General features: G+C 58.0%; 1 protein-coding gene across 3 annotated transcripts in view; it reads right to left on the bottom strand.

The window, feature by feature from the left end:
* Nucleotides 1–220: 220 nt before the first annotated feature.
* Nucleotides 221–27,331, bottom strand: part of gga3b (golgi associated, gamma adaptin ear containing, ARF binding protein 3b) — a 51,306-nt gene continuing 24,195 nt past the window's right edge. Inside the window, exons 10-17 of one of the 3 annotated variants that reach the window (XM_072483213.1) lie at nucleotides 20,422–20,538; nucleotides 18,394–18,612; nucleotides 17,482–17,552; nucleotides 16,894–17,258; nucleotides 15,715–15,890; nucleotides 12,391–12,560; nucleotides 7,854–7,964; nucleotides 221–2,720 (exon numbers count right to left, since the gene is read on the bottom strand). In XM_072483213.1, the coding sequence (XP_072339314.1) occupies nucleotides 2,628–2,720; nucleotides 7,854–7,964; nucleotides 12,391–12,560; nucleotides 15,715–15,890; nucleotides 16,894–17,258; nucleotides 17,482–17,552; nucleotides 18,394–18,612; nucleotides 20,422–20,538 (1,322 nt within the window). In that variant the 3' untranslated portion in view covers nucleotides 221–2,627. The remainder of the gene's footprint in view (nucleotides 2,721–7,853; nucleotides 7,965–12,390; nucleotides 12,561–15,714; nucleotides 15,891–16,893; nucleotides 17,259–17,481; nucleotides 17,553–18,393; nucleotides 18,613–20,421; nucleotides 20,539–27,331) is intronic. The other 2 variants (XM_072483214.1, XM_072483215.1) reach the window with 2 other exon arrangements.

The following is a 27,331-nucleotide window of genomic DNA, read 5'->3' as shown; positions in this document are numbered from 1 at the left end:
GTCATTTATAAATGTAGAGCAGTTCAGGCCCCAGTAGGGATCCTGTGGACCAGCAGTAGTCACATTCTGCCAATTTGATACATATCCACTGTCCCTTCTCTGCGACATAGCTCCTCACAAATTCCATATCCAATGTCTTCTCATTTTTATTACCATTTTCACCACGAGGAGCCTTGTGAAATGCGCTCAGGAAGCCAATGATACCCATAGATTCCAGAAATCAAACATAAAATGAAGTTGAACTTTATTTAAATCATGCAAATAACAACACCGCTTAAATATTTACAAATTGCAGTTTTTAAATTCGGAGTTGGAGCAGAAACCACACTGGATACAGGGCAATATGTTCAGGAATAAAATTGTTTTTTCGACTTTGAACAATAAATACATTATTTAAAGCAGCAGCAACACATTACAGCACTGGAAGGAGTCACATCTTAACTGACCAAATGCTGTGCAAAACTGGCAGTATGTGCCGAATGTTAGACTCTGGACATTGGAGTGACTGGGGAAGAGGAGACCGAAGGACAGGTATTCACAGTCTCCTTGAACAATGAGGAAATGCTGGACAACAAGTGACCTCGACAGGAACCATCATGAGATGGATGAACACAGTCGGTCAGTGAATGTCTGATCACAGCTGGATTGTGCTGAGCACTTGACACCGGGGGTAGGGGGTTGGGGGGGGGGGGGGGGGGGGGGGGGGTGGCATTCAGTGGACAAGTGAGCGGAATGTGCAGTGCCTCACCTGGGGGGTGGTGATTAGTTCAAACCAAGTCACAGTAAACAGATTGGAAGAATTAACATGGCAGCCTTATAAATATGGTTAGAAAGCTGCATCAAATGGCAGATTAGCAGGAATGCTTGTGAGCTTCATTAACAGACAGAATTGAGCAATGAAAAGCTGCCTAAGAATGAATCAGTTCCACAGCTGGTTTGACATTGTCCTGCTTCCCAAGGGCTTGAGTCTGAGTCTCGAACTTTGCTGCTGACTGGGTCACTTCTGCCCCTGGTCAGGCTAGAATCTCGGAGGCTTTGTCGGGGGGGGGGGGCAGAGGCCTCCAGAGAGCAACAGCCAAATACACAGCTGGACGCCCATGGTACAGACCCCCATTGCCAATTGTACAGCGAAGGAACAAGGGGATAACGGTCAAAATTAAATGAAAGCTTTAGTGATGTCAACTGAACAAAGATGATTTCTGAAATGTTGATGGAGTCACCGATGGCCTGCGATGATGAACAAACCACCGACAGAGGGCCTCAATATTCAGGTGAAGCCAGGACTAAAGACAGGAAGGAGAGTAGAGATCAGCTGCAATGTTTCCTTGATAGAAGGGGTGTGACAGTATAATGGAATGGCTTGAACAAAGTTGACAAATTCCCGTCCCAGTCCCTGGCCAGGATTTACAGTATCAGCTCTTGCTGTGAGCGAGGGGAAACATTGGTGCATTCCCAAGTCTCTATTCCAGGTGCAGAGCTACAGCAGCTCTGCTGACTCAGGTTTCTCTGCATTGTCGATGATTGCTCCTGCAATTTGGATTCCTCACTGACAACATTGTGGTCTCCTCTACATTGAAGAGACCGAACACAGGCGAGCCGATTACTTTGTGGAACACCATTGTTCAGTCTGCAACATTCTGAGCACTAGTCATATTAATTCTCTGTCCCACTCCAACCTCAGCCTCTTATTCCATTCCAATGACGTTCAATGAAAGCTCGAAGAACAGCATCTTATCTTTCACTTAGGCACTTTATCGCTTTCTGGATTCAACATAGTGTTCAACAATTTCAGATTATAACCCATTCAGAAGCAGCTGCTGGTAACGATTCTGCTGTTTCTTCACTTGTCCCAGTACCCTCTCATTTGACTTTGCATCATCACCCCTTTCGTTATTTAATCTCTCCTGCCCCCCCCCCCCGCCCTATCCCTTTTGTTCTATCCTCCCCATCCCCTGCTTCTGAAACTTGTTTAAGTTACATCTAGGACATTTTCTCATGCAAACCCATTGACCTGAAATGTTATGTTTCTCTCACCACGGATGCTGACTGATCTGCGGAGTTTTCCTGGCATTTTATGATTTTATTTCACTGCCGCGTGAGATCTGCTTGTCCTCAGGGCTCTCGGCAAGGTAGTGATTACTGATCTCTTGTCCTCATGTGGTGCCTGGACACTCGCACCTCCAGCCAGAGTCAATGGGTGGCGATCAGGAGCATGGGTCGTAGTCTCACCGAGAATCAGAACGAGGAGTCCATCAGTGTTCAGCAAACTCGACCAGAGGTAGGACCTAACCTGGGCTGTACAATTCAACCAGTCACTCAGTGAAACTTCTGGCTGATTGTTGCAAAACTAATTAACCCTTTCACAATAGCAGTGTTAGTGCCTCTGGTAATGGATTGGAGGTTGGTTTTGAGGGTGTATGTAGCCCCCTGCTAAAAAACAGCAAAATCAGAGGCCAGATTCCGAGCCCGGCTGCAGACATGGACCTCACCCTATTTTACAGCTTGTTCTTTCATCAATTCCAGACAGAAACAGACGGCACAGTGCTTCAGTCAGGCGAGCCGAGCGGAGCTGATTGGTGGACTCGAGGCTGTGACAGACAGTGAAGGGTCAGAGATATCCCCATTTCTCAGCTGGGGGAAAACTGGTCCACCTCAGCCATCTCGGAGCAAATCTGCTGTCCCATTGTAAAAATCAGCTTGTATCTCAATCTGACTTTCTCCTACAAACACAAACACACAAGAGGAGCCAAGGAGAAAGTCACCCATACCAGATCTTGTTTCCCTCAAGCAGAAAAAAATATACCAACACCGAATGTAATAAAGAACCAAAAGAGGGCAAGAGAGAGAGAGGAGGTGCCTGGGGAGAGGGCGCGAGGCGACGCGCCAGGGGGAGTGTATTAAACAGAACCTGAGATGAAGGGAGTGGAGATGGATACAGAGAGACAGTGGGGATATGAGAGCAGGGAGGGGAGGGAATATTTGCCCCGCAAAGGTTGTTTGAAAAGCAGATGGACCGGCAGAAGGGAGGTTAGTCGATGAAGACCCAAACCCATGGACATTAATTCGAACCAGGTCTTACTTTCAGAGGGTTTGCCAGTAACATGACCTGTGTGGTTGGGGGTTAGCCAGGATTGAATGGGGTCAGATTAGTGCCTGGTGGGAAGAGGGCACCCGAGGACAGGGTAGGAGGCGGCACGCCAGGGGGAGGGCACGAGGCGGCACGCCAGGGGTAGGGCACGAGGCAGCACGCCAGGGGTAGGGCACGAGGCAGCACGCCAGGGGTAGGGCAACGAGGCAGCACGCCAGGGGTAGGGCACGAGGCGGCACCCCAGGGGTAGGGCACGAGGCGGCACGCCAGGGGTAGGATACGAGGCGGCACGCCAGGGGTAGGATACGAGGCGGCACGCCAGGGGGAGGGCACGAGGCGGCACGCCAGGGGGGAGGGCACGAGGCGGCACGCCGGGGGAGGGCACGAGGCGGCACGCCAGGGGGAGGGCACGAGGCGGCGTGCCAGGGGAGGGCACGAGGCAGCGTGCCAGGGGAAGGGCGCGAGGCGGGTGCCAGGGGGGGGCAAGAGGTGGCACGCCAGGGGGATGGCACGAGGCGGCGTGCCAGGAGGAGGGCGCGAGGCGGCGTGCCAGGGGGAGGGCGCGAGGGGGCGTGCCAGGGGGAGGGCGCGAGGCGGGCGTGCCGGGGGTGAGGGGCGCGAGGCGGCGTGCCGGGGGGAGGGCGCGAGGCGGCGTGCCGGGGGAGGGCGCGAGGCGGCGTGCCAGGGGGAGGGGCGCGAGGCGGCGTGCCAGGGGGAGGGCGCGAGGCGGCGTGCCAGGGGGGAGGGCGCGAGGCGGCGTGCCGGGGGGAGAGCGCGAGGCGGCGTGCCGGGAGAGGGCGCGAGGCGGCGTGCCGGGGGGAGAGCGCGAGGCGGCGTGCCGGGGGAGGGCGCGAGGCGGCGTGCCGGGGGAGAGCGCGAGGCGGCGTGCCGGGGGGAGGGCGCGAGGCGGCGGAGGGCGCGAGGCGGCACGCCAGGGGGAGGATACGAGGCGGCACGCCAGGGGTAGGGCACGAGGCAGCACGCCAGGGGTAGGGCACGAGGCAGCACGCCAGGGGTAGGGCACGAGGCGGCACCCCAGGGGTAGGGCACGAGGCGCACGCCAGGGGTAGGATACGAGGCGGCACGCCAGGGGTAGGATACGAGGCGGCACGCCAGGGGCAGGGCACGAGGTGTCACGCCAGGGGTAGGATACGAGGCGGCACGCCAGGGGTAGGGCACGAGGCGGCACGCCAGGGGTAGGGCACGAGGCGGCGTGCCAGGGGGGAGGGCGCGAGGCGGCACGCCAGGGGTAGGGCACGAGGCAGCACGCCAGGGGTAGGGCACGAGGCAGCACGCCAGGGGTAGGGCACGAGGCGGCACCCCAGGGGTAGGGCACGAGGCGGCACGCCAGGGGTAGGATACGAGGCGGCACGCCAGGGGTAGGATACGAGGCGGCACGCCAGGGGCAGGGCACGAGGTGTCACGCCAGGGGTAGGATACGAGGCGGCACGCCAGGGGTAGGGCACGAGGCGGCACGCCAGGGGTAGGGCACGAGGCGGCGTGCCAGGGGGAGGGCGCGAGGCGGCACGCCAGGGGTTGGATACGAGGCGGCACGCCAGGGGTAGGGCACGAGGCAGCACGCCAGGGGTAGGGCACGAGGCAGCACGCCAGGGGTAGGGCACGAGGCGGCACCCCAGGGGTAGGGCACGAGGCGGCACGCCAGGGGTAGGATACGAGGCGGCACGCCAGGGGTAGGATACGAGGCGGCACGCCAGGGGCAGGGCACGAGGTGGCACGCCAGGGGTAGGATACGAGGCGGCACGCCAGGGGCAGGGCACGAGGTGGCACGCCAGGGGTAGGGCACGAGGCGGCACGCCAGGGGTAGGGCACGAGGCGGCGTGCCAGGGGGAGGGCGCGAGGCGGCGAGCCAGGGGGAGGGCACGAGGCGGCGAGCCAGGGGGAGGGCGCTAGGCGGCGAGCCAGGGGGAGGGCGCTAGGCGGCGAGCAGGGGGAGGGCGCTAGGCGGCGAGCCAGGGGGAGGGCGCGAGGCGGCGAGCCAGGGGGAGGGCGCGAGGCGGCGAGCCAGGGGGAGGGCGCTAGGCGGCGAGCCAGGGGGAGGGCGCGAGGCGGCGAGCCAGGGGGAGGGCGATAGGCGGCGAGCCAGGGGGAAGGCGCGAGGCGGCGTGCCGGGGGAGGGCGCGAGGCGGCGTGCCGGGGGGGAGGGCGCGAGGCGGCGTGCCGGGGGAGGGCGCGAGGCGGCGAGCCAGGGGGAGGGCGCTAGGCGGCGAGCCAGGGGGAGGGCGCTAGGCGGCGAGCCAGGGGGAGGGCGCTAGGCGGCGAGCCAGGGGGAGGGCGCTAGGCGGCGAGCCAGGGGGAGGGCGCTAGGCGGCGAGCCAGGGGGAGGGCGCGAGGCGGCGAGCCAGGGGGAGGGCGATAGGCGGCGAGCCAGGGGGAAGGCGCGAGGCGGCGTGCCGGGGGAGGGCGCGAGGCGGCGTGCCGGGGGAGGGCGCGAGGCGGCGTGCCGGGGGAGGGGCGCGAGGCGGCGTGCCGGGGGAGGGCGCGAGGCGGCGCGCCTGGGGGAGGGCGCGAGGCGGCGCGCCAGGGGGAGGGCGCGAGGCGGCGCGCCAGGGGGAGGGCGCGAGGCGGCACGGCAGGGGGAGGGCGCGAGGCGGCACGCCAGGGGGAGGGCGCGAGGCGGCACGCCAGGGGGAGGGCGCGAGGCGGCACGCCAGGGGGAGGGCGCGAGGCGGCACGCCAGGGGGAGGGCGCGAGGCGGCACGGCAGGAGGAGGGCGCGAGGCGGCAGGCCAGGGGGAGGGCGCGAGGCGGCACGCCAGGGGGAGGGCGCGAGGCGGCACGCCAGGGGGAGGGCGCGAGGCGGCACACCCGGGGGAGGGCGCGAGGCGGCACGCCAGGGGGAGGGCGCGAGGCGGCACGCCAGGTGGAGGGCGCGAGGCGGCGCGCCAGGGGGAGGCGCGAGGCGGCACGCCAGGGGGAGGGCGCGAGGCGGCACGCCAGGGGGAGGGCGCGAGGCGGCGTGCCAAGGGGAGGGCGCGAGGCGGCACGCCAGGGGGAGGGCGCGAGGCGGCACGCCAGGTGGAGGGCGCGAGGCGGCACGGCAGGGGGAGGGCGCGAGGCGGCACGCCAGGGGGGAGGCGCGAGGCGGCGTGCCAAGGGGAGGGCGCGAGGCGGCACGCCAGGGGGAGGGCGCGAGGCGGCACGCCAGGGGGAGGGCGCGAGGCGGCACGCCAGGGGGAGGGCGCGAGGCGGCACGGCAGGAGGAGGGCGCGAGGCGGCAGGCCAGGGGGAGGGCGCGAGGCGGCACGCCAGGGGGAGGGCGCGAGGCGGCACGCCAGGGGGGAGGGCGCGAGGCGGCACACCCGGGGGAGGGCGCGAGGCGGCACGCCAGGGGGAGGGCGCGAGGCGGCACGCCAGGTGGAGGGCGCGAGGCGGCGCGCCAGGGGGAGGCGCGAGGCGGCACGCCAGGGGGAGGGCGCGAGGCGGCACGCCAGGGGGAGGGCGCGAGGCGGCGTGCCAAGGGGAGGGCGCGAGGCGGCACGCCAGGGGGAGGGCGCGAGGCGGCACGCCAGGTGGAGGGCGCGAGGCGGCACGGCAGGGGGAGGGCGCGAGGCGGCACGCCAGGGGGAGGCGCGAGGCGGCGTGCCAAGGGGAGGGCGCGAGGCGGCGCGCCAGGGGGAGGGCGCGAGGCGGCACGGCAGGGGGAGGGCGCGAGGCGGCGCGGCAGGGGGAGGGCGCGAGGCGGCGCGGCAGGGGGAGGGCGCGAGGCGGCGTGCCAGGGGGAGGGCGCGAGGCGGCGTGCCAGGGGGAGGGCGCGAGGCGGCGCGCAAGGGGGAGGGCGCGAGGCGGCGTGCCAGGGGGAGGGCGCGAGGCGGCGTGTCAGGGGGAGGGCGCGAGGCGGCGTGTCAGGGGAGGGCGCGAGGCGGCGTGCCAGGGGGGAGGGCGCGAGGCGGCGTGCCAGGGGGAGGGCACGAGGCGGCGTGTCAGGGGAGGGCGCGAGGCGGCGTGCCAGGGGGAGGGCACGAGGCGGCGTGCCAGGGGGAGGGCACGAGGCGGCGTGTCAGGGGAGGGCGCGAGGCGGCGTGCCAGGGGGAGGGCGCGAGGCGGCGTGCCAGGGGGAGGGCGCGAGGCGGCACGCCAGGGGGGAGGGCGCGAGGCGGCACGCCAGGGGGAGGGCGCGAGGCGGCACGCCAGGGGGAGGGCGCGAGGCGGCACGCCAGGGGGAGGGCGCGAGGCGGCACGCCAGGGGGAGGGCGCGAGGCGGCACGCCAGGGGGAGGGCGCGAGGCGGCACGCCAGAGGGAGGACGGGAGGCGGCGCGCCAGAGGGAGGGTGCGAGGCGGCACGCCAGGGGGAGGACGGGAGGCGGCGCGCCAGGGGGAGCGCGCGATGCGGCGCGCCAGGGGGAGGGCGCGAGGCGGCGCGCCAGGGGGAGGGCGCGAGGCGGCACGCCAGGGGGAGGGCGCGAGGCGGCGCGCCAGGGGGGAGGGCGCGAGGCGGCGCTCCAGGGGGAGGGCGCGAGGCGGCGCACCAGGGGGAGGGCGCGAGGCGGCACGCCAGGGGGAGGGCGCGAGGCGGCACGCCAGGGGGAGGGCGCGAGGCGGCACGCCAGGGGGAGGGCGCGAGGCGGCACGCCAGGGGGAGGGCGCGAGGAAGTGGAGATGGATACAGAGACAATGGGGATTTGAGAGCAGGGAGGGGAGGGAATATTTGCCCCGCAAAAATGTTTGAGAAGCAGATGGACCGGCAGAAGGCAGGTTAGTCGATGAACACCCAAACCCATGCACATTAATTCGACCCAGGTCTTACCTTCAGAGGGTTTGCCAGTAACATGACCTGTGTGATGGAGGCTGGGGGTTGGACAGGATTGAATGGGGTCAGATCAGTGCCTGATGGAGGTTGTAACTTCACTTTCATTGTCTGTGAATGAATAGAAAGCAGTCAGTGCCCCTGTTGTGAATGCCCCTTTAATCTATGGGGTCCTGTGTATCCTAAATATGGGTTGAGGGATGGGGGTTGGGTCGCGTCGTAGATTTTGGGACATGGTCTGATATTTTAAACACGGTGGTCATTACTTTCACCCGCCCAACTTGCTGATGCCAAATAATGTTTGCCTTGGATTTCACAGATTACAGATTCCATAGACAGCTGGACTAACTGCATAGAGGGCTCGGGCGGAGCGGGCGGGGGCTAGGGCTGGGGCGGAGCGGGCGGGGGCTGGGGCGGAGGCGGGGGCGGAGGGGGCGGGGGCTGGGGCGGAGGGGGCGGGGGCTGGGGCGGAGGGGGCGGGGGCTGGGGCGGAGGGGGCGGGGGCTGGGGCGGAGGCTGGGGCGGAGGGGGCGGGGGCTGGGGCGGAGGGGGCGGGGGCTGGGGCGGAGGGGGCGGGGGCTGGGGCGGAGGGGGCGGGGGCGGAGCGGGGAGGGGGCTGGGCGGAGCGGGGAGGGGGCTGGGGCGGAGCGGGGAGGGGGCGCGAGGGGCGGAGCGGGGAGGGGGCGCGAGGGGCAGGGAGGGGGCGCGAGGGGCAGGGAGGGGGCGCGAGGGGCAGGGAGGGGGCGCGAGGGGCAGGGAGGGGGCGCGAGGGGCAGGGAGGGGGCGCGAGGGGCAGGGAGGGGGCGCGAGGGGCAGGGAGGGGGCGCGAGGGGCAGGGGAGGGGGCGCGAGGGGCAGGGAGGGGGCGCGAGGGGCAGGGAGGGGGCGCGAGGGGCAGGGAGGGGGCGCGAGGGGCAGGGAGGGGGCGCGAGGGGCAGGGAGGGGGCGCGAGGGGCAGGGAGGGGGCGCGAGGGGCAGGGAGGGGGCGCGAGGGGCAGGGAGGGGGCGCGAGGGGCAGGGAGGGGGCGCGAGGGGCAGGGAGGGGGCGCGAGGGGCAGGGAGGGGGCGCGAGGGGCAGGGAGGGGGCGCGAGGGGCAGGGAGGGGGCGCGAGGGGCAGGGAGGGGGCGCGAGGGGCAGGGAGGGGGCGCGAGGGGCAGGGAGGGGGCGCGAGGGGCAGGGAGGGGGCGCGAGGGGCAGGGAGGGGGCGCGAGGGGCAGGGAGGGGGCGCGAGGGGCAGGGAGGGGGCGCGAGGGGCAGGGAGGGGGCGCGAGGGGCAGGGAGGGGGCGCGGAGGGGGCGCGGAGGGGGCGCGAGGGGCAGGGAGGGGGCGCGAGGGGCATGGAGGGGGGCGCGAGGGGCATGGAGGGGGCGCGAGGGGCATGGAGGGGGCGCGAGGGGCAGGGAGGGGGCGCGAGGGGCAGGGAGGGGGCGCGAGGGGCAGGGAGGGGGCGCGAGGGGCAGGGAGGGGGCGCGAGGGGCAGGGAGGGGGCGCGAGGGGCAGGGAGGGGGCGCGAGGGGCAGGGAGGGGGCGCGAGGGGCAGGGAGGGGGCGCGAGGGGCAGGGAGGGGGCGCGAGGGGCAGGGAGGGGGCGCGAGGGGCAGGGAGGGGGCGCGAGGGGCAGGGAGGGGGCGCGAGGGGCAGGGAGGGGGCGCGAGGGGCAGGGAGGGGGCGCGAGGGGCAGGGAGGGGGCGCGAGGGGCAGGGAGGGGGCGCGAGGGGCAGGGAGGGGGCGCGAGGGGCAGGGAGGGGGCGCGAGGGGCAGGGAGGGGGCGCGAGGGGCAGGGAGGGGGCGCGAGGGGCAGGGAGGGGGCGCGAGGGGCAGGGAGGGGGCGCGAGGGGCAGGGAGGGGGCGCGAGGGGCAGGGAGGGGGCGCGAGGGGCAGGGAGGGGGCGCGAGGGGCAGGGAGGGGGCGCGAGGGGCAGGGAGGGGGCGCGAGGGGCAGGGAGGGGGCGCGAGGGGCAGGGAGGGGGCGCGAGGGGCAGGGAGGGGGCGCGAGGGGCAGGGAGGGGGCGCGAGGGGCAGGGAGGGGGCGCGAGGGGCAGGGAGGGGGCGCGAGGGGCAGGGAGGGGGCGCGAGGGGCAGGGAGGGGGCGCGAGGGGCAGGGAGGGGGCGCGAGGGGCAGGGAGGGGGCGCGAGGGGCAGGGAGGGGGCGCGAGGGGCAGGGAGGGGGCGCGAGGGGCAGGGAGGGGGCGCGAGGGGCAGGGAGGGGGCGCGAGGGGCAGGGAGGGGGCGCGAGGGGCAGGGAGGGGGCGCGAGGGGCAGGGAGGGGGCGCGAGGGGCAGGGAGGGGGCGCGAGGGGCAGGGAGGGGGCGCGAGGGGCAGGGAGGGGGCGCGAGGGGCAGGGAGGGGGCGCGAGGGGCAGGGAGGGGGCGCGAGGGGCAGGGAGGGGGCGCGAGGGGCAGGGAGGGGGCGCGAGGGGCAGGGAGGGGGCGCGAGGGGCAGGGAGGGGGCGCGAGGGGCAGGGAGGGGGCGCGAGGGGCAGGGAGGGGGCGCGAGGGGCAGGGAGGGGGCGCGAGGGGCAGGGAGGGGGCGCGAGGGGCAGGGAGGGGGCGCGAGGGGCAGGGAGGGGGCGCGAGGGGCAGGGAGGGGGCGCGAGGGGCAGGGAGGGGGCGCGAGGGGCAGGGAGGGGGCGCGAGGGGCAGGGAGGGGGCGCGAGGGGCAGGGAGGGGGCGCGAGGGGCAGGGAGGGGGCGCGAGGGGCAGGGAGGGGGCGCGAGGGGCAGGGAGCCGGCGCGAGGGGCAGGGAGCCGGCGCGAGGGGCAGGGAGCCGGCGCGAGGGGCAGGGAGCCGGCGCGAGGGGCAGGGAGCCGGCGCGAGGGGCAGGGAGCCGGCGCGAGGGGCAGGGAGCCGGCGCGAGGGGCAGGGAGCCGGCGCGAGGGGCAGGGAGCCGGCGCGAGGGGCAGGGAGCCGGCGCGAGGGGCAGGGAGCCGGCGCGAGGGGCAGGGAGCCGGCGCGAGGGGCAGGGAGCCGGCGCGAGGGGCAGGGAGCCGGCGCGAGGGGCAGGGAGCCGGCGCGAGGGGCAGGGAGCCGGCGCGAGGGGCAGGGAGCCGGCGCGAGGGGCAGGGAGCCGGCGCGAGGGGCAGGGAGCCGGCGCGAGGGGCAGGGAGCCGGCGCGAGGGGCAGGGAGCCGGCGCGAGGGGCAGGGAGCCGGCGCGAGGGGCAGGGAGCCGGCGCGAGGGGCAGGGAGCCGGCGCGAGGGGCAGGGAGCCGGCGCGAGGGGCAGGGAGCCGGCGCGAGGGGCAGGGAGCCGGCGCGAGGGGCAGGGAGCCGGCGCGAGGGGCAGGGAGCGGGCGCCACGGGGAGGGAGCGGGCGCCACGGGGAGGGAGCGGGCGCCACGGGGAGGGAGCGGGCGCCACGGGGAGGGAGCGGGCGCGACGGGGAGGGAGCGGGCGCGACGGGGAGGGAGCGGGCGCGACGGGGAGGGAGCGGGCGCGACGGGGAGCGACCAAATGCGACGGGGAGGGAGCACAAGCACAGTGGGGAGGAGGGGGGGGGGGGGGGGGAAAGAGAGTCTATAATCAAGCACGGCAGGGTGAGGGAGAGTGAGCATGGTGGGGGGTGAGAGATAGGGAGAGGGGGATTTGGGATGTTGAGGGAGAGGCGGGAGTAGAGATAGACTCCAACATGAAGAGGCTGAGGTGGAGAAGTGGAGGGTGGGACCAATTGGAGGAAACAATGTTTGTAGAAAAGAGGGAAGGAAAGGCAGGTGATGAACAGTTTAGGTCCCCTTATCAACAGAAAGATATGGGGTGGAACGGTGACACAGTGGTTATCACTGGTGCCTCATGGGTTCGATCCCGGCCTCGGGTCACCATCTGTGTGGACATTCTCCCCATACCTGCATGGGTCTCACCCCCACAACCCAAAGATGTGCATGGGTCTAAATTTAGAAAATAAAATCAACAGGAAGATATACTGGCATTGCAGGCAATCTGGTGAAGGTTCACTAGGTTTATCCTGGGTATGGAGGAATTTTCTTTTGAGGAGAGGTTGAGTGGATTGGTCTTGTACTCACTGAGTTTTGAAAAGTTAGAGGTTAACCTATTGAGACATATAGAATTCTCTGGCGGCTTGACAGGGTAAATGAGAGGATGCTTCCTGTGGGAGAGCGGCATTTCAGGCAGAGACGAGGAGTAATTCCTTCTCTCAGACGGTTAAGAATCTGTGGAATTCTTGACCGCAGATGGTGGGTGGTTAAGTATGTACAAGGCTGAGAGAGACAGATTTAAGCAATAAGGGAATCAAGGATTATGGGGATAAGGTGGGAAAGTGGAATTGAGGATTAGATCAGATCGGCCATGATCTCATTGAATGGCAGAGCAGACTCGATGGGCTGAATGGCCTATTTCTGTTCCCACTTCTTGTGGCCCTGTGATTGTTTGAAAATTAAAGGCTGTATTGTCTTCAATAGAGTGGCTCCTCGAAAGCTCATTATTTCCTGCGAAGCTTTGGGGTTTCTGAGGTTGTGGAAGTCCTGGTACAAATGCACGTTACGTGTCTGTTCATGTTACAGATGGATGAAAAGATTGGGGCCCCTACCTTGGGTACAGCTGCCTGCAAGACCACATTGGTAATGGGCAGGGGTGAGGTGCTGATCATGGAGATGACAATCACAAGCACATCTGGCCGTGCGGGAGGGCAGTCCTTCGCAAAATGCAGCAGGATCCTAAAGCCATTCTTGTCGTACGCAGTCACAGGGAGAACACTGCCTGCAATACACATGCTGTAGTCACTAAACCGCATAGTACAGGAGGAGGTTATCCAGCCTATCATGTCTGTCCTGACTCTTTGAAAGAGTTAATCAATTAACAACCTTCTGCTCCCCCCGTCTTCCCCTCCACAAAATGGCGTTGCAAATTTCCCCTTTTTGAAAGTTCCTATTGAATCTGCTTCAATAGCTCTTTCAGGCATCGCTTTGCAGATAACAACTCGCTGTAAAAAAAAAAGTTTCCCCATGTCACCTCTCGATCGGTCTATCTGGTTACTACCCCTTTCTCCCCTGGTAATAGCTTCTCTTCATTGCTTCCCCCTCCCTCCTTGAAAAAACCCAGTCACACACGTTTCCCTCACCCTCTCAAACCTTGCCATCTGTCAACCTCAACATTGCAAACACTGGTAGATTGTTGAACTACAGAAGGCATCATAGCCAAGCTAGATCCTGTCAGGCAGGGAATCCAGGGTAGTGTTGAGGAGCAGAAATCCTGAACTTGCTTCATCCCTGAGGTGCTGTGCACGTTTCCTTGGCCGCAGGAAAATACTTCTCACTGTGCTTTGATAAATATGACAATAAATCAAATCAATCAATGTTGAATCTAAAAAGGTCCTTGGTTGAGACTAATTCAGTACAGACCAAAGTCAAGCCAAGAGGAAAAGAAAAATGATCAACTCAAGGGTAAATATCATTGCCTTTCTGCAAGGGTCCTGGTTACAGGGAATGGGCACTCTTAATGCAAGTGACAAGTATGGCAACTTTAACCCAGACGCTGTGGAGCAAGAAAAAGTTCTAATTTCTTCAAAATAATCTGGACCTGTTTTTAAGAATGTTTGAAACAACATTTAAGAGCTTGCATCAGTTGGAAAAAAAATCGATTGTAATTTTCTTGGAAAATGTGATCTGTCAAACCTTGAACTCAAAGCAGTACCAACAGGAAGTTATGGACCTGAACTGTGCGACTGGCAGACACAAAACGAGAACTGGAGGTAGAAAGTGAACAAGCACACAGATAGAGACACAAATGCTGCAGCAAGAACGATTATCAAACCCCTGCCGTGTTTAGGAGAAAGCCAAGCTGTCTACAAAAAGTTCATTTTCCGTTTGGCAATAATAAGAAAGAGAGTTCTGGAAGCTCTTGTGCAAGAAATGTATGATAGAGCTAAAACAAAACAAAGGACTAAATCCTAAAAGCAACGTGACAAGATCAGGCAGAGGAAAGAGCAGAGAGTTAATATCAGAGGAGCAGATGGTGAGCCGAGTACTGTTAGTTTGTTGTCCTCATCAGCACTGATGTGGCCCGAGTGAGAGGGCGCCAGTGTACGTGCTGTCCCGCTGGCTGGTGTTAACCGTATCCTGGAACCTCAGGTGGAACACAGCTGCTGGTGAACAGGACTCAAGGGCCAAAGTGATAGAGGAAGAAAGTGAGAGATCGCACACGCCAGCAGCCGGGTTACAGACACGGAGATATACCTGGTGCCACACGTGTATGGGGAACGATGCAGGTGCAGTTGGGACCACTCTGAGATTGCTGCTGAGGCATATTGATGGGACAGTGTAGAATTAGATTTACTCTGTATCTAACCCGATGATGTACCTGCCTTGGGAGTGTTTTCATTTTCCAATTATGGGGCAAATTAGTTTGGCTAATCCACCTACCCTGCACATTTTTGGGTTGTGGGAGTGAGACGCAGGCAGGCACGGGGAGAATGTGTGAACTCCACACAGACAGTGACCCGGGGCCGGGATCGAACAGAGTTCCTCAGAGCCCTGAGGCAGCAGTGCTAACCACTGCACCACCGTGCCGTCCCCTGTCCTGGGAGTGCTTGACTGGACAGTGTAGAGGAAGTTTTACTCTGCATCTAACCTTGTATTGTACCTGTCCTGGGGGCAGTGTAGCGTGACTTTTATCTAACCTTGTACTGTACCTGCCCTGGGAGTGTTTGATGGGACAGTGTAGAGGAAGTTTTACTCTGGTGTCTAACCCCATACTGTACCTGCCCTGGGAGTGTTTGATGGGATCAGTGGTTGCCTAAAAGATAAAATTTTCCATTGCTTGCAAGATTCACTCAAACAAAAAGTTTGATGAAACTGTTTCCAATGTTATTCTTGAACAATGAGTTGATTTGATTTATTGTCACATGTACCGAAGTACAGTGAAAAGTATTTTTCTGCAGCCGAGGGAACGTACACAGTACGTACATAGTAGACAAAAGAATAATCAACAGAGAACATTGACAAATGGTACATCGACAAACAGTGATTGGTTACAGTGCGGAGCAAGGCGCCAAACAAAGCAAATACATGAGCAAGAGCAGCATAGGGCATCGTGAATAGTGTTCTCACAGGGAACAGATCAGTCCGAGGGGGAGTCGTTGAGGAGTCTTGTAGCTGTGGGGAAGATGCTATTCCTATGTCCGGATGTGCGAGTCTTCAGACTTCTGTACCTTCTGCCTGATGGAAGGGTCTGGAAGAAGGCAATGCCTGGATGGGAGGGGTCTTTGATAATGCTGTCTGCCTTCCTGAGGCAGCGGGAGGTGTATACAGAATCAATGTGGGGGTGGCAAGCTTGTGTGATGCGTTGGGCTGAGTTCACCGCACTCTGCAGTTTCTTGCGATCTTGGACCGAGCAGTTGCCATACCAAGCTGTGATGCAGCCGGATAGGATGCTCTCTATCGCACATCTGTAGAAGTTTGTGAGTGTCAATGCAGACACGCCAAATTTCTTTAGCTTCCATAGGAAGGGTTTCCAACCCTGCCGAGTTACCCTGTGCTGCTGATTCCAGCACACACACCCAACATTCACTCTGAGGTGTACGTGTACAAAGCCACCCACTTAACCACTCACTCATCAAAATAAACAGGTTGCAGACAACTGCAGACCTGAGCAGAGGCGGTGAGGGGTGGGAGGGGACCTGAGCAACAAACCCCACTCTCAGTACCTGAAAAGAGTGGGAAAGAGGGAATCTGTGATTGGAGAAGAGGAATCTGACTGGAGTAGTGAGTGCAGCAGAGAGGGAACCTGATTGAAGAAGCAATGATTATGAGGGAGTGGGAATCTCTGGCTTTCTAACATGTTTATTACACAGAAGATTTTGAGGGAACATCGTCCAATCCCAAGCCCATCTTACACAGAGACTGAAGATACTCACTTGGTTTAATCATCTCCAGAGGAACTGTCACATTGCTGAGCGACATGTCTGGAAAGGGACTGCGAAGAGGACTGGATGGCAGAGGGGAGAGTGAGCGGAACAGAGGGCTGCCAGGTGCTGCAGAAGGGGTACTATACCCACTGCCCGCTGGTGCCCCAGAAACAATGCCTGTCATACTAGGGTCATAAATAAAAACATGGTTACTTATCTCTCAACAGTATGTTGAACTCACATTCCAGCCTTCACCAAGATTATTTTCCCAAAATAACGCCTTATTCAGGACAGGATAATCAAGTAAAATGGGACCATTTAAATATAGAATTTATCTTGGTTCCTCAAGTCTCTCACACACACACACCATCCACCCCCACCCACCCATTCCCTACCCTCATTAAACCCCCTCCCTTACCTCCACCAACCCCCACGGCGCCCAACTCCTCCATCACCACTCCCTCCACCCACATTATCCCCACCCACTCTAACCCCATCCCTCCACCATATCCACCCTCCCCCCCATCCCCATAACCACAATAGGGCAGCACGGTAGTACACTGGTTAGCACTGGTGTTTCACAGCACCAGGGTACCGGGTTCGATTCCCGCTTGGGTCACTGTCTGTGCAGAGTCTGCACGGTCTTCCAGTGTCTGTGTGGGTTTCGCCCAGGAACTCCGATTTCCTCCTACAAATCCCGAAAGACGTGCTTGTTGGGTGAATTGGACATTCTGAATTCTCCCTTACCCGAACAGGTGCCTTAGTGTGGTGACTAGGGAATTGTCTTTTAAAAATGCTTTATTAAGGCATTTATATATCATCAAACACAACCAAACCCAAAAAGAGAACAGGAAACCACAGAAATAAATAACTAATACCCCACCCTGCCTGCCATTACCCTCCACCCACTGGGATCCACAGAGCCTCATACCATAACCCAGCAGGGGATTGTCACAGTAACTTCATTGCAGTATTAATGTAAGCCGACTTGTGGCACTAATAAAGATTACTACCTCTCCCCACCCATTCCATCCATTTCCCTTTGCGCGCCTCCCTCATTCCCCCTCGCACTCTAACCCCTCCACTCTCCGTTCACTCCTGGTTCCTGCTTTATCACCACCTGGCCGCAATAAATATTTAGGAGGAGGACAAAAGTACCAAAACGCATTGCGATGAACAGTGACGTACCCTTTCACCTCTCCTAGAACTTTCTGTCCAAGCATATCCAGCTCACATAGGTTGTTGCTGGGTGTTGGTGGAATGCAGGAATTGGAATGGAGTGGGGCACCTGGAATCCTGGAGCCATGGGAAGGCGGTTGCAACATGGAGGCCGGATTAGACTGAGGTACACTGGAAATGGTGGTGGCAATGTTCAACAGCTGAGGAATGGCTGGTGTGTGTGGAGCCAGGGGGACCCCTGGGAATGGCAGACGAGACTGAGCTGTGGGCTGGTTTAATGTCAGAGGAACCGACTGCAACAAAGGAGTCATTGAGGAAACCAGCCCATCAGCAGCTGGTGGCCCTGTGAAGGGGTTGAGAGCGATGGCTTCAACCTGGAACAAAAAGAAAGCTGTTAATGGAAACACAGCAGTGAAGGTAGCCAGGACATCTCAGTGTCAAAGAAGAGGGAAAGTGGGGAAGGTAGAGGGCACATGGCAGCAAGAGGAGACTCCAAAGACAGTAGATGTGGGGCCAGAGCAAGTGCGAATGGAGGAGGGCCAGGAAACGGAGGGGGTAATTAGGGTGGGAAGGGTCTTGCAGCGCACACGGTCGTACCTGAAAATTGTTCCATAGAGATTCTCTGGAGTCTTTGTCAATCTCAGAGATCGATGGAGGATCATTCAGTCCTGAACCGGAACAAACAGGGTTAATTTTGGGGTCTAAATGTTGACACTCCTCAATGCAGAATTTGCTTCAGAAATGACCCGTTCACACCTACACCCCACCCTGCACACCTACTTCCAAACCCCGCCCAGAGAGGGAACGCCCTGCACCCCCGAACCGCACCCCCCCACCCCCTTCCCCGCCAGAGAGTGCAAGGTCCAGAGCCCGTTCAGCCTGGTATGACCGGACAAAGCCAGAAGGTACTGGGTGATTATCAGACTGGCCCTGCGTCATTCGCCAGGATCTGGGCTCAATGGAGTGTCTAAGACTGATGACCCTGGTACCACTGCGAACCATCCAGTCTCAGGCTGCCAGACCTGGGCAGAAATTGGCAAGGAATGAGGGCTGAGGGGAAGGGGTGCATCTGCATTCTGAGATCAATGCCGTACCCAATTTGCTGGTGGATGCCAGGCTGGAGCTCAGACAAGCCAAGGGATTCTCTAACTTTCAGGTTATCACACTATGTTCCCCTAGGTATGGAGGGCCTGATGTCAATACAAGGTGCACAATATGGTAATTGTTACACTGCCACCAATGGAAATTTGTTAGATTAATGCAGGGGACAAATCAAGGGAGCTTTACTCTGCATCTGACTCCCAATATGGTGTACTATTTCTGAACTCAATCCAGGATTTCAGCCCATTGCCGCTACTTAAAATCCCTCCTGATGATATTACAACATAACTATTGAGTCTCTGATTAACCCTTCTTGCTGAGGCTAGAACAATACTGTGCTACAACAGGCTGAGGATTATTGTCCACTCACATCTATGAATATGTGGAATGCAAAAGACTGCACATTACCCAGTGAAAGCAGTTCCACATCCAGCAGTCCCATTGAACTGGAAGGTTGTTTGGTCACGTTTGACAGGCTGGCTGATCGGGAGCCGGGATCATTGGAGATGTGTGGAGGTGGAGGGATGATGGGAAATACTGGCGCTATAGTGGGATTAGCCTTTGCTGGCGGGACATCCAACCCCGCCAGGTCGATCAGTGTCTCGGTGTTACTGGCTCCACTACTGACTGCAAGATACAAACACATGGTCAGTTCATCAAAACAGTACAACAGACAGCCCATCTGTCCTCTAAAATGTCGCTCTACCTGTTCAATGTTAAAATGGTACCTGTTTAATGTTAAAATGGTAATTGTTATTTAAAAAATTTTTTTTTTAGAGTAACCAATTATTATTTTTTTTCCAATTAAGGGCCAATTTAGCGTGGCCAATCCGCCTATCCTGCACATCTTTGGGTTGTGGGGGTGAAACCCACGCAGACACGGGGAAAATGTGCAAACTCCACACGGACAGTGACCCAGGGCCGGGATTCGAACCCAGGTCCTCAGCGCCGTAGTCCCAGTGCTATCCACTGCGCCACCGTGCTGCCCTGTAATTGTTAATTTGCCATTCCCCCCTGCCCACTCCTTCTCCAGCTAATAGGTATGTGAGACTGGAAAGGGCAAGTACATACAGAAAGCTGCTCATTAAACCCGAGGGTATAGATATTGCCCAAGGCAGGACTATGCAATCTGCAATCACAGTACAGCACTGAAGTAATATTTGAATTATGGGCTCAAGTCTCTGGACTGGGGCTTGAACTCACAACATTTTAACTCAGAAGTGAGTGTAATTTACTGGGTAGAGAATGAAAGATCTCAGTTCATGACATGTACTTCCTTCCTCTGCAATATCAGCTGTGCCAGGTGCTGTCTGACGACCCGGGGAGCAGCGGGTGACAGGAGGAAGGAGACCCCAGCTATGTTTCACTGGGTATTAAACAAGTGTGAGGGAGTAGGACCGCATATTATATAGATATACTCTGTCTGTGACCCCCAAACAAACGTTATCTCTGAAGAGTCACTAACGACCACTTGTGGACTGTACATCCCAAATTCAAAGAGAGCTATACAAAGACCATCTGTATTTAATAATAATCTTTATTAGTGTCACGAGTAGGTTACATTAACACTGCAATGATGTTATTGTGAAAAGCCCCTAGTCGCCACATTTTGGTGCCTGTTTGGATACACAGAGGGAGAATTCAGAATGTCTTTCGGGACTTGCGGGAGGAAATCGGAGCACCCGGAGGAAACCCACGCAGACGCAGGGGGAACATGCAGACTCCGCACAGACAGTGACCCAAGCCGGGAATTGAACCTGTGACCCTGTCGCTGTGAAGCAACAGTGCTAACCACTGTGCTGCCAACTCATTTTTACCAACCCAGGCTCACGAGAAGGCAATAGCTTGCCTGCTAAGATTAACGCCCCACATCCTTCCTTTCAATTTAAGTCTCCAGAACTTATTTTCTCTATCCCTCTCTTTACTGTCAGAATGTGGAGGGGACACACTTTTCGTGCTTAGAGTGTGTGCAAATAAAGTAATCCTTTGAGTTCTTTTTTGAAAAATTTAGAGCACCCAATAATTTTTTTTTCCCAATTAGGGAGAAATTTAGCGTGGTCAATCCTCCTACCCTGGACATCTTTTTGGGTTGTGGGGGTGAGACCCATGCAGACAAGAGGAGAATGTGCAAACTCCACACCGCCAGTGACCCGGGGCCAGAATCGAACCCGGGTCCTTGGCACCATGAGGCAGCAGTGCTAACCACTGGGCCACCGTGCTGCCCTGTAATCCTTTGAGTTCATCCTATCTTGAGTTTGATGTGGGGTTATTAAGAGAAAATTGGATCGTACAAACCAAAGGGCTGGGAAATACTCCACCGCATACAAAGAGGGAAACAAATCAAACACATCTTTCTGTTTACAAACTGGTGGTGACAGAATAAATCTGAATAAATCAGAATAAATTAACCCCCATCTTGTCCATAACACAAGTTACCTGATGGCCTTGAAGGTTCAGGCAGATCGAGGTCCCCATTTACAGTCTGTCCTTGAACAATCTTTTTGTAGGTGTTTATTGCACGTGATAGGTCATCGCTTGCTTGTAAAATCTCACCTGAAATAAAGTGGAAAAACCATTATAAATTGATCATGCGTCCGGGCGTCCAATCAGGGCGCTGCCGAAGATTTAAGATTTTGCAACTACAGATAGCCATAACCTGAAACACAAACTTTATTGTTCATAAATGTAATAATTTAGCTGTATCCAAGTGTTAGGAATCAGGGTCAACTGTGGGATTCACTGCCTGTGTTCACTGCTGTTGAAGGGAACCAGCTATTTCTGATAGGTAAAAGGGTCATTGATTTAGCCATTTTAATGTAAATACAAAAGCCCATTTCAAAATTCACTTTTTAAAATGAACTCCATCATAAGACTGCAAGCATGATTTCAGATTATAAATTGTACAGCTTGCAATAATGAAAGAAACATTTGCAACATCTACGATCTAACTCGAAGCGAATGAAACAGTTCAATGAAGGTCACAATAAGTTAACATGGATAAAATGAATCTGCCATTGTCCAAAATGTGCAGTCAGCAAAAAACCAGTAGAAGCCAGAGCTGATTAAAAGTGTAAATCACATCCCAATACACAACAAACATTCAAAGGTGCAATATATTCATGGACATTGATAATTGACAATTAACAATTCAATCAAATACATTTGAGACTCATCCAAGCCAATCAGCACATTACAAGGGTAGGGACAGATGGAGTCAGACTGATAACATTTTCCTTAAAGATAGAGGTCCGGGCAGCCATTTTCCATCCAGGATCACGCTATACCTTTTACCCAATTACTCGCTATCCGTATTTCGTATTTTCATATTTCCACTCTAACTCTTAAAGTCTGCGCAAGCTGTTTTGCTTTGAGCAAGAAACCATTACTGTATTTTGAAAATTCAATGTGTTTGTAAACCACTAAGTTAATTATATCTCTTAAAGCCTTCTGCAGGGATTTCTTGAGAACATTTGATTTGTAACCACAAGATGATTTCAAAATCTCAATTATAATCAATAGACACAATAAAAGATTTCATTTTGCACCCGAGACGTGTAGCTTAAATTTCTACAGAGTTAAAAGTGTATACGAGACTACACTTAAACCGCATGGTAGATTTCAACAGCTGTCAATTCCTGTCAGCAGTCTGATCTCCTGACCTTTCCTGGAATTGAAAAACTCTATCCTAGAGTCATAGAGGTCGACAGCACAGAAAAGGATCTTCGGCCCATCATGTCTGCGCCGGTCAAAAACAACCACCTAACAATTCTAATTCCATTTCCCAGTACTTAGCCCATCTTGTATGTCTTGACATTACAAGTTCACATCTAAATACTTCTTACATGTTTTGAGGGTCTCTGCCTCCACCACCCTTTCAGGCAGCGAGTTCCAGACTTCCACCACTCTCTGGGTGAATAAGATTTTCCTCACATCCCCTCTAAACCTCATGCCCCTTAGCTTAAATCTATGCCTCCTGGTCATTGAGTCCTCCACCAAGGGGAAAAGTTTCTTCCTGTCTACTCTATCTATGCCCCTTATAATTTTACACATGTCAATCTTATACCCCCTCCCCCTCAAGTCTCCTCTGCTCCATGGAATGCAACCCCAGTCTATCCAATCTCTCTTCATAACTAAAACTTTCCAGCCCAGGTAACATCCTGGTTAATCTCCTCTGCACTCTTTCTAGTGCTATCGTATCCCTCTACAAGGTGGACTCCAGAACTGCGCACAATACCCTAGCTGTGGCCTAACCAACGTTTTATACTGTTCCAGCATAACCTTCTTGCTCTTAAACTCAATGCCTCATCTAATAAAGGCAAGTATACCATATGCCTTCTTTTTTTAAAAATATATTTTATTGAAATTTTTCGTTCACAATTTTTTCCCCTTACACATCAAACAGAAAGAGAATTTAACAGTACATGTAACATGTTAACCACACTCTAATAAAAAGTAACTAACCAACATGGTAAACTAATCAATTAACATAAAATGAAACTTTCCGCTCTCCCCTCTCCCCCCCCCCTCCCCCCTGGGTTGCTGCTGCTGGTCATCTATCTTCCCTCTAACGTTCCGCTAGGTAGTTGAGGAATGGTTGCCACCGCCTGGTGAACCCTTGAGCCGATCCTCTCAGTGCAAACTTAATCTGCTCCAGTTTTATGAACCCCGCCATATCGTTTATCCAGGCCTCCAGTCCGGGGGGTTTCGCTTCCTTCCACATGAGTAAAATCCTACACCGGGCTACTAGGGACGCAAAGGCCACGACATCGGCCTCTTTCGCCTCCTGCACTTCCGGCTCATCCGCAACTCCAAATAAAGCTAACCCCCAGCCTGGTTTGACCCGGACCTTCACCACCTTCGAAATCACTCCCGTCACTCCCCTCCAATGCCGGGCACAACCAAAACATATGCGTGTGGTTTGCCGGGCTTCCGCCGCACCTCCCACACTTGTCCTCCACTCCGAAGAACCTGCTTAAGCTTGCTCCCGTTATGTGTGCTCTATGTAGCACCTTAAATTGAATCAGGCTAAGCCTGGCACATGAAGAAGAGGAATTTACCCTGCTTAGGGCATCAGCCCACAGACCCTCCTCTATCTCCTCCCCGAGCTCTTCTTCCCACTTTCCTTTTAGTTCGCCCACCAGCTCCTCCCCCTCTTCTCTCATCTCTCGGTATATCTCTGACACCTTGCCCTCCCCGACCCACACCCCCGAGAGCATTCTATCCTGGATCTCCGTGTCGGGAGCAATGGAAATTCCCTCACCTGTTGTCTTGTGAACGCCCTCACCTGCATATACCTAAAGAAATTTCCCCGGGGCAGCTTATACTTTTCCTCCAACGCTCCCAAGCTCGCAAACGTCCCGTCTTTAAATAAATCTCCCACCCTCCTAATTCCCAGCTCTGGAATCCTCCATCCATCCTCCCTGGGGTAAACCTATGGTTGTTCCTGATTGGGGACCCCACCAGGGCTCCCAGCACACCTCTCTGTCGCCTCCATTGTCCCCAGATATTTAATGTTGCCGCCACCACTGGGTTCGTGGTAAATATTTTTGGTGAGAACGGTAGTGGCGCCGTCACCAGCGCCTCTAGACTCATCCCTTTACAGGACTTTCTCTCTAGTCTTTTCCACGCCGCTCCCTCTCCCTCTATCATCCATTTACGGATCATCACCACATTGGCGGCCCAATAGTAGTCGCCCAAATTCGGCAGCGCCAGTCCCCCTCTATCTCTGCTACGTTGTAAGAACCCCCTCCTTACCCTCGGAACTTTCCCTGCCCACACGAAGCTCGTGATGCTCCTGTCTATTTTTTTTAAAGAAGGCCTTAGTGATCAGTATAGGGAGACATTGGAATACAAATAGGAACCTCGGGAGGACCATCATCTTAATTGCCTGCACTCTGCCCGCCAGTGACAGTGGCTGCATGTCCCACCTCTTGAAGTCCTCTTCCATTTGTTCCACCAGTCGTGCCAGATTAAGTCTGTGCAAGGTTCCCCAGCTCCTGGCTATCTGAATCCCCAGGTATCGAAAGTTTCTTTCCACTTTCCTTAAAGGCAGGCCATCTATCCCTCTACTCTGGTCCCCAGGGTGTATCACGAAAAGTTCACTCTTCCCCATGTTAAGCCTATATCCCGAGAAATCTCCGAACTCCCTCAATATCTGCATGACCTCTGTCATCCCCCCCCACTGGGTCCGTCACATGCAACAGTAGGTCATCCGCGTAGAGTGACACTCGGTGTTCTTCTCCCACTCTAATCACCCCTCTCCCCATTTCTTGGAGTCTCTCAGCGCCATGGCCAGTGGTTCAATTGCCAACGCGAACAGTAATGGAGATAGCGGGCATCCCTGTCTTGTTCCCCTGTATAGTCGGAAATACTCCGATCTTTGCCGACCCGTGACCACACTTGCCGTTGGGGCCCCATAGAGGAGTTTGACCCAGCTAATAAACCCGTTCCCGAACCCGAACCTCCTCAGCACCTCCCATAGATACTCCCACTCCACCCTGTCAAATGCCTTCTCTGCATCCATTGCCGCCACTATCTCTGCCTCCCCCTCTACTGGGGGCATCATTATCACCCCTAATAGCCGTCGCACGTTGACATTTAGTTGTCTCCCCTTTACGAATCCTGTCTGGTCTTCGTGCACCACCCCCGGGACACAGTCCTCTATCCTCGATGCCAGCACCTTTGCTAGCAATTTGGCGTCCACATTTAAGAGTGAAATAGGCCTATAGGACCCGCACTGCAGCGGATCTTTATCCCGCTTCAAAATTAGCGATATCGTCGCCTCCGACATTGTCGGGGGTAGAGTCCCTCCTTCCCTGGCCTCGTTAAAAATCCTCACCAACAGCGGGGCCAGCAGGTCCACATATTTTCTATAGAATTCCACCGGGAACCCATCTGGTCCCGGAGCCTTCCCTGCCCGGGAATGTTCCCCGGCCCCTTGGTAACCTCGTCCACCCCAATTGGTGCCCCCAGGCCTTCCACCTCCTGCTCCTCCACCCTCGGGAACCTTAATTGGTCCAGAAACTGCCGCATCTCCTCTTTTCCCTCCGGAGGTTGGGACCTATAAAGTCTTTCGTAAAAGGTCTTAAACACCCCGTTTATCTTCCCTGCTCTCCGCACCGTAGCTCCCTTTTCGTCTCTAATTCCCCCTATCTCCCTCGCCGCTGTCCTCTTTCGCAGCTGATGGGCCAACAGTCGACTAGCCTTTTCCCCATATTCATACCTCATCCCCTGTGCCTTCCTCCACAGCACCTCCGCCCTCCTGGTGGTCAAAAGGTCGAACTCCGTCTGGAGTCGTCGTCCCTCTCTGTACAGTCCCTCCTCCGGGGTCTCCGCAAATTCTCTGTCCACCCGTAAGATCGCCCCCAGTAATCTTTCCCTTTCCTTGGCCTCTGTTTTCCCTTTGTGGGCCCTGATGGAGATCAGCTCTCCTCTGACCACCGCCTTTAATGCTTCCCATACCACTCCCACTCGGACCTCCCCGTCGTCATTGGCCTCCAGGTACGTCTCGATACATCCCCGCACTCTTCCACAGACTCCCTCATCCGCCAACAATCCCACATCTAATCGCCAGAGTGCACGCGGCTCCCTCTCCTCTCCTAGTTCCAGGTCCACCCAGTGTGGGGCATGATCCGAAATAGCTATGGCTGAATACTCAGTTTCTTCCACCCTCGAGATCAACGACCTTCCCAAAACAAAAAAAATCTATCCGGGAGTACGCCTTATGAACATGGGAGAAGAAGGAGAACTCCCTGGCCCTCGGTCTAAGAAATCGCCATGGATCCACTCCCCCCATTTGGTCCATAAACCCCTTAAGCACCTTGGCCGCTGCTGGCCTTCTTCCGGTCTTAGATCTGGATCTATCTAACCCTGGGTCCAGCACGGTGTTGAAGTCTCCCCCCATTATCATCAAGTTTCCTACCTCCAGGTCCGGTATACGTCCCAGCAGCCGCCTCATAAATCCCGCATCATCCCAATTCGGGGCATATACGTTAACCAACACAACCTCCATTCCCTCCAGCCTGCCACTCACCATTACATATCTGCCTCCACTATCTGCTACAATGCTCCTTGCTTCGAATGATACCCGTTTCCCCACCAGTATGGCCACCCTTCTATTCTTTGCATCCAGCCCTGAATGGAACACCTGTCCCACCCATCCTTTCCTTAACCTAACTTGGTCCGCCACCTTCAGGTGCGTCTCCTGGAGCATAACCACGTCTGCCCTCAGTCCTTTCAAGTGCGCGAGCACTCGGGCCCTTTTTAATCGGTCCATTTAGGCCTCTCACGTTCCACGTGATCAGCCTCACTAGGGGGCTACCTGCCCCCTTCCCGTGTCGACTAGCCATCACCCTCTCTAGGCCAGTCCCACGTCCCGATTCTGCGCTCCCACCCGTTCCCCAGGTGGCGCATTCCAGCCCCGACCACCCTTTCTTTAGCCAGTTCCTCTTTGATTTCTGCAGCAGCAACCCAGTTATTCCCCCCCCCCCACCCGCTAGATCCCCCTCTAGCGTGATTGCTCCCCCCATATTACTTCCGCAAGTCAGCTGACTTCAACTGACCCCGGCTTCTCCTGCTCACTCCTTGACCTCCCCCCCCGTGTGGGGAACTCCCATCTACCTTGTGCCTATCTTCCCGCCATTATCTGTCTGGCACGGGAACATCTCTGTAGCTGTCCCGCCCCTTGTGGCGCAGCTCCCTCTGCCACCCCACTCCCATTCCCCATCCCCCGCCTATGTCTCTTCTTTCCCCCCACCGGCGCCCACATTTCTTAGTGTTCCCCCCCCTTCCCAATTTACATCTCTATATACATCGACAGTGACATTTCCCTCTAATATCAGTCCCTCAGTTCCGATCCAGTTTCTCGGCTTTAATAAAGGTCCATGCTTCTTCCGCCGTTTCGAATTAGTGATGTCTCTCCTGGTACGTGACCCATAGTCGCGCCGGCTGCAGCATCCCGAACTTCACCTTCTTCTTGTGTAACACCTCCTTGGTTCGATTAAAACTCGCCCTCCTTCTCGCCACCTCCGCACTCCAATCCTGGTACACCCGTACTACTGCATTCTCCCGTCTACTACTCCGTACCTTTTTGGCCCATCTCAGAACCACTTCTCTATCATTAAAGCGGTGAAATCGCACGATTGTCGCCCTAGGTGGTTCTCCCGCCTTTGGTCTCCTCGCCGGGACCCGATGAGCCCCCTCCACTTCTAAGGGGCCCGAAGGGGCCTCAGCTCCCATCAGCGAGCTTAGCATCGTGCTCACGTAAGCCCCGCAGTCCGCTCCTTCCACTCCTTCGGGGAGACCCAGGATCCGAAGGTTCTTCCTTCGTGCTCTGTTTTCTAGGGCC

This window comes from Scyliorhinus torazame, chromosome 18, assembly GCF_047496885.1.
Source record: "Scyliorhinus torazame isolate Kashiwa2021f chromosome 18, sScyTor2.1, whole genome shotgun sequence".
Taxonomy (NCBI): domain Eukaryota; kingdom Metazoa; phylum Chordata; class Chondrichthyes; order Carcharhiniformes; family Scyliorhinidae; genus Scyliorhinus; species Scyliorhinus torazame.
This window is presented reverse-complemented; position numbering and strand designations above follow the sequence as displayed.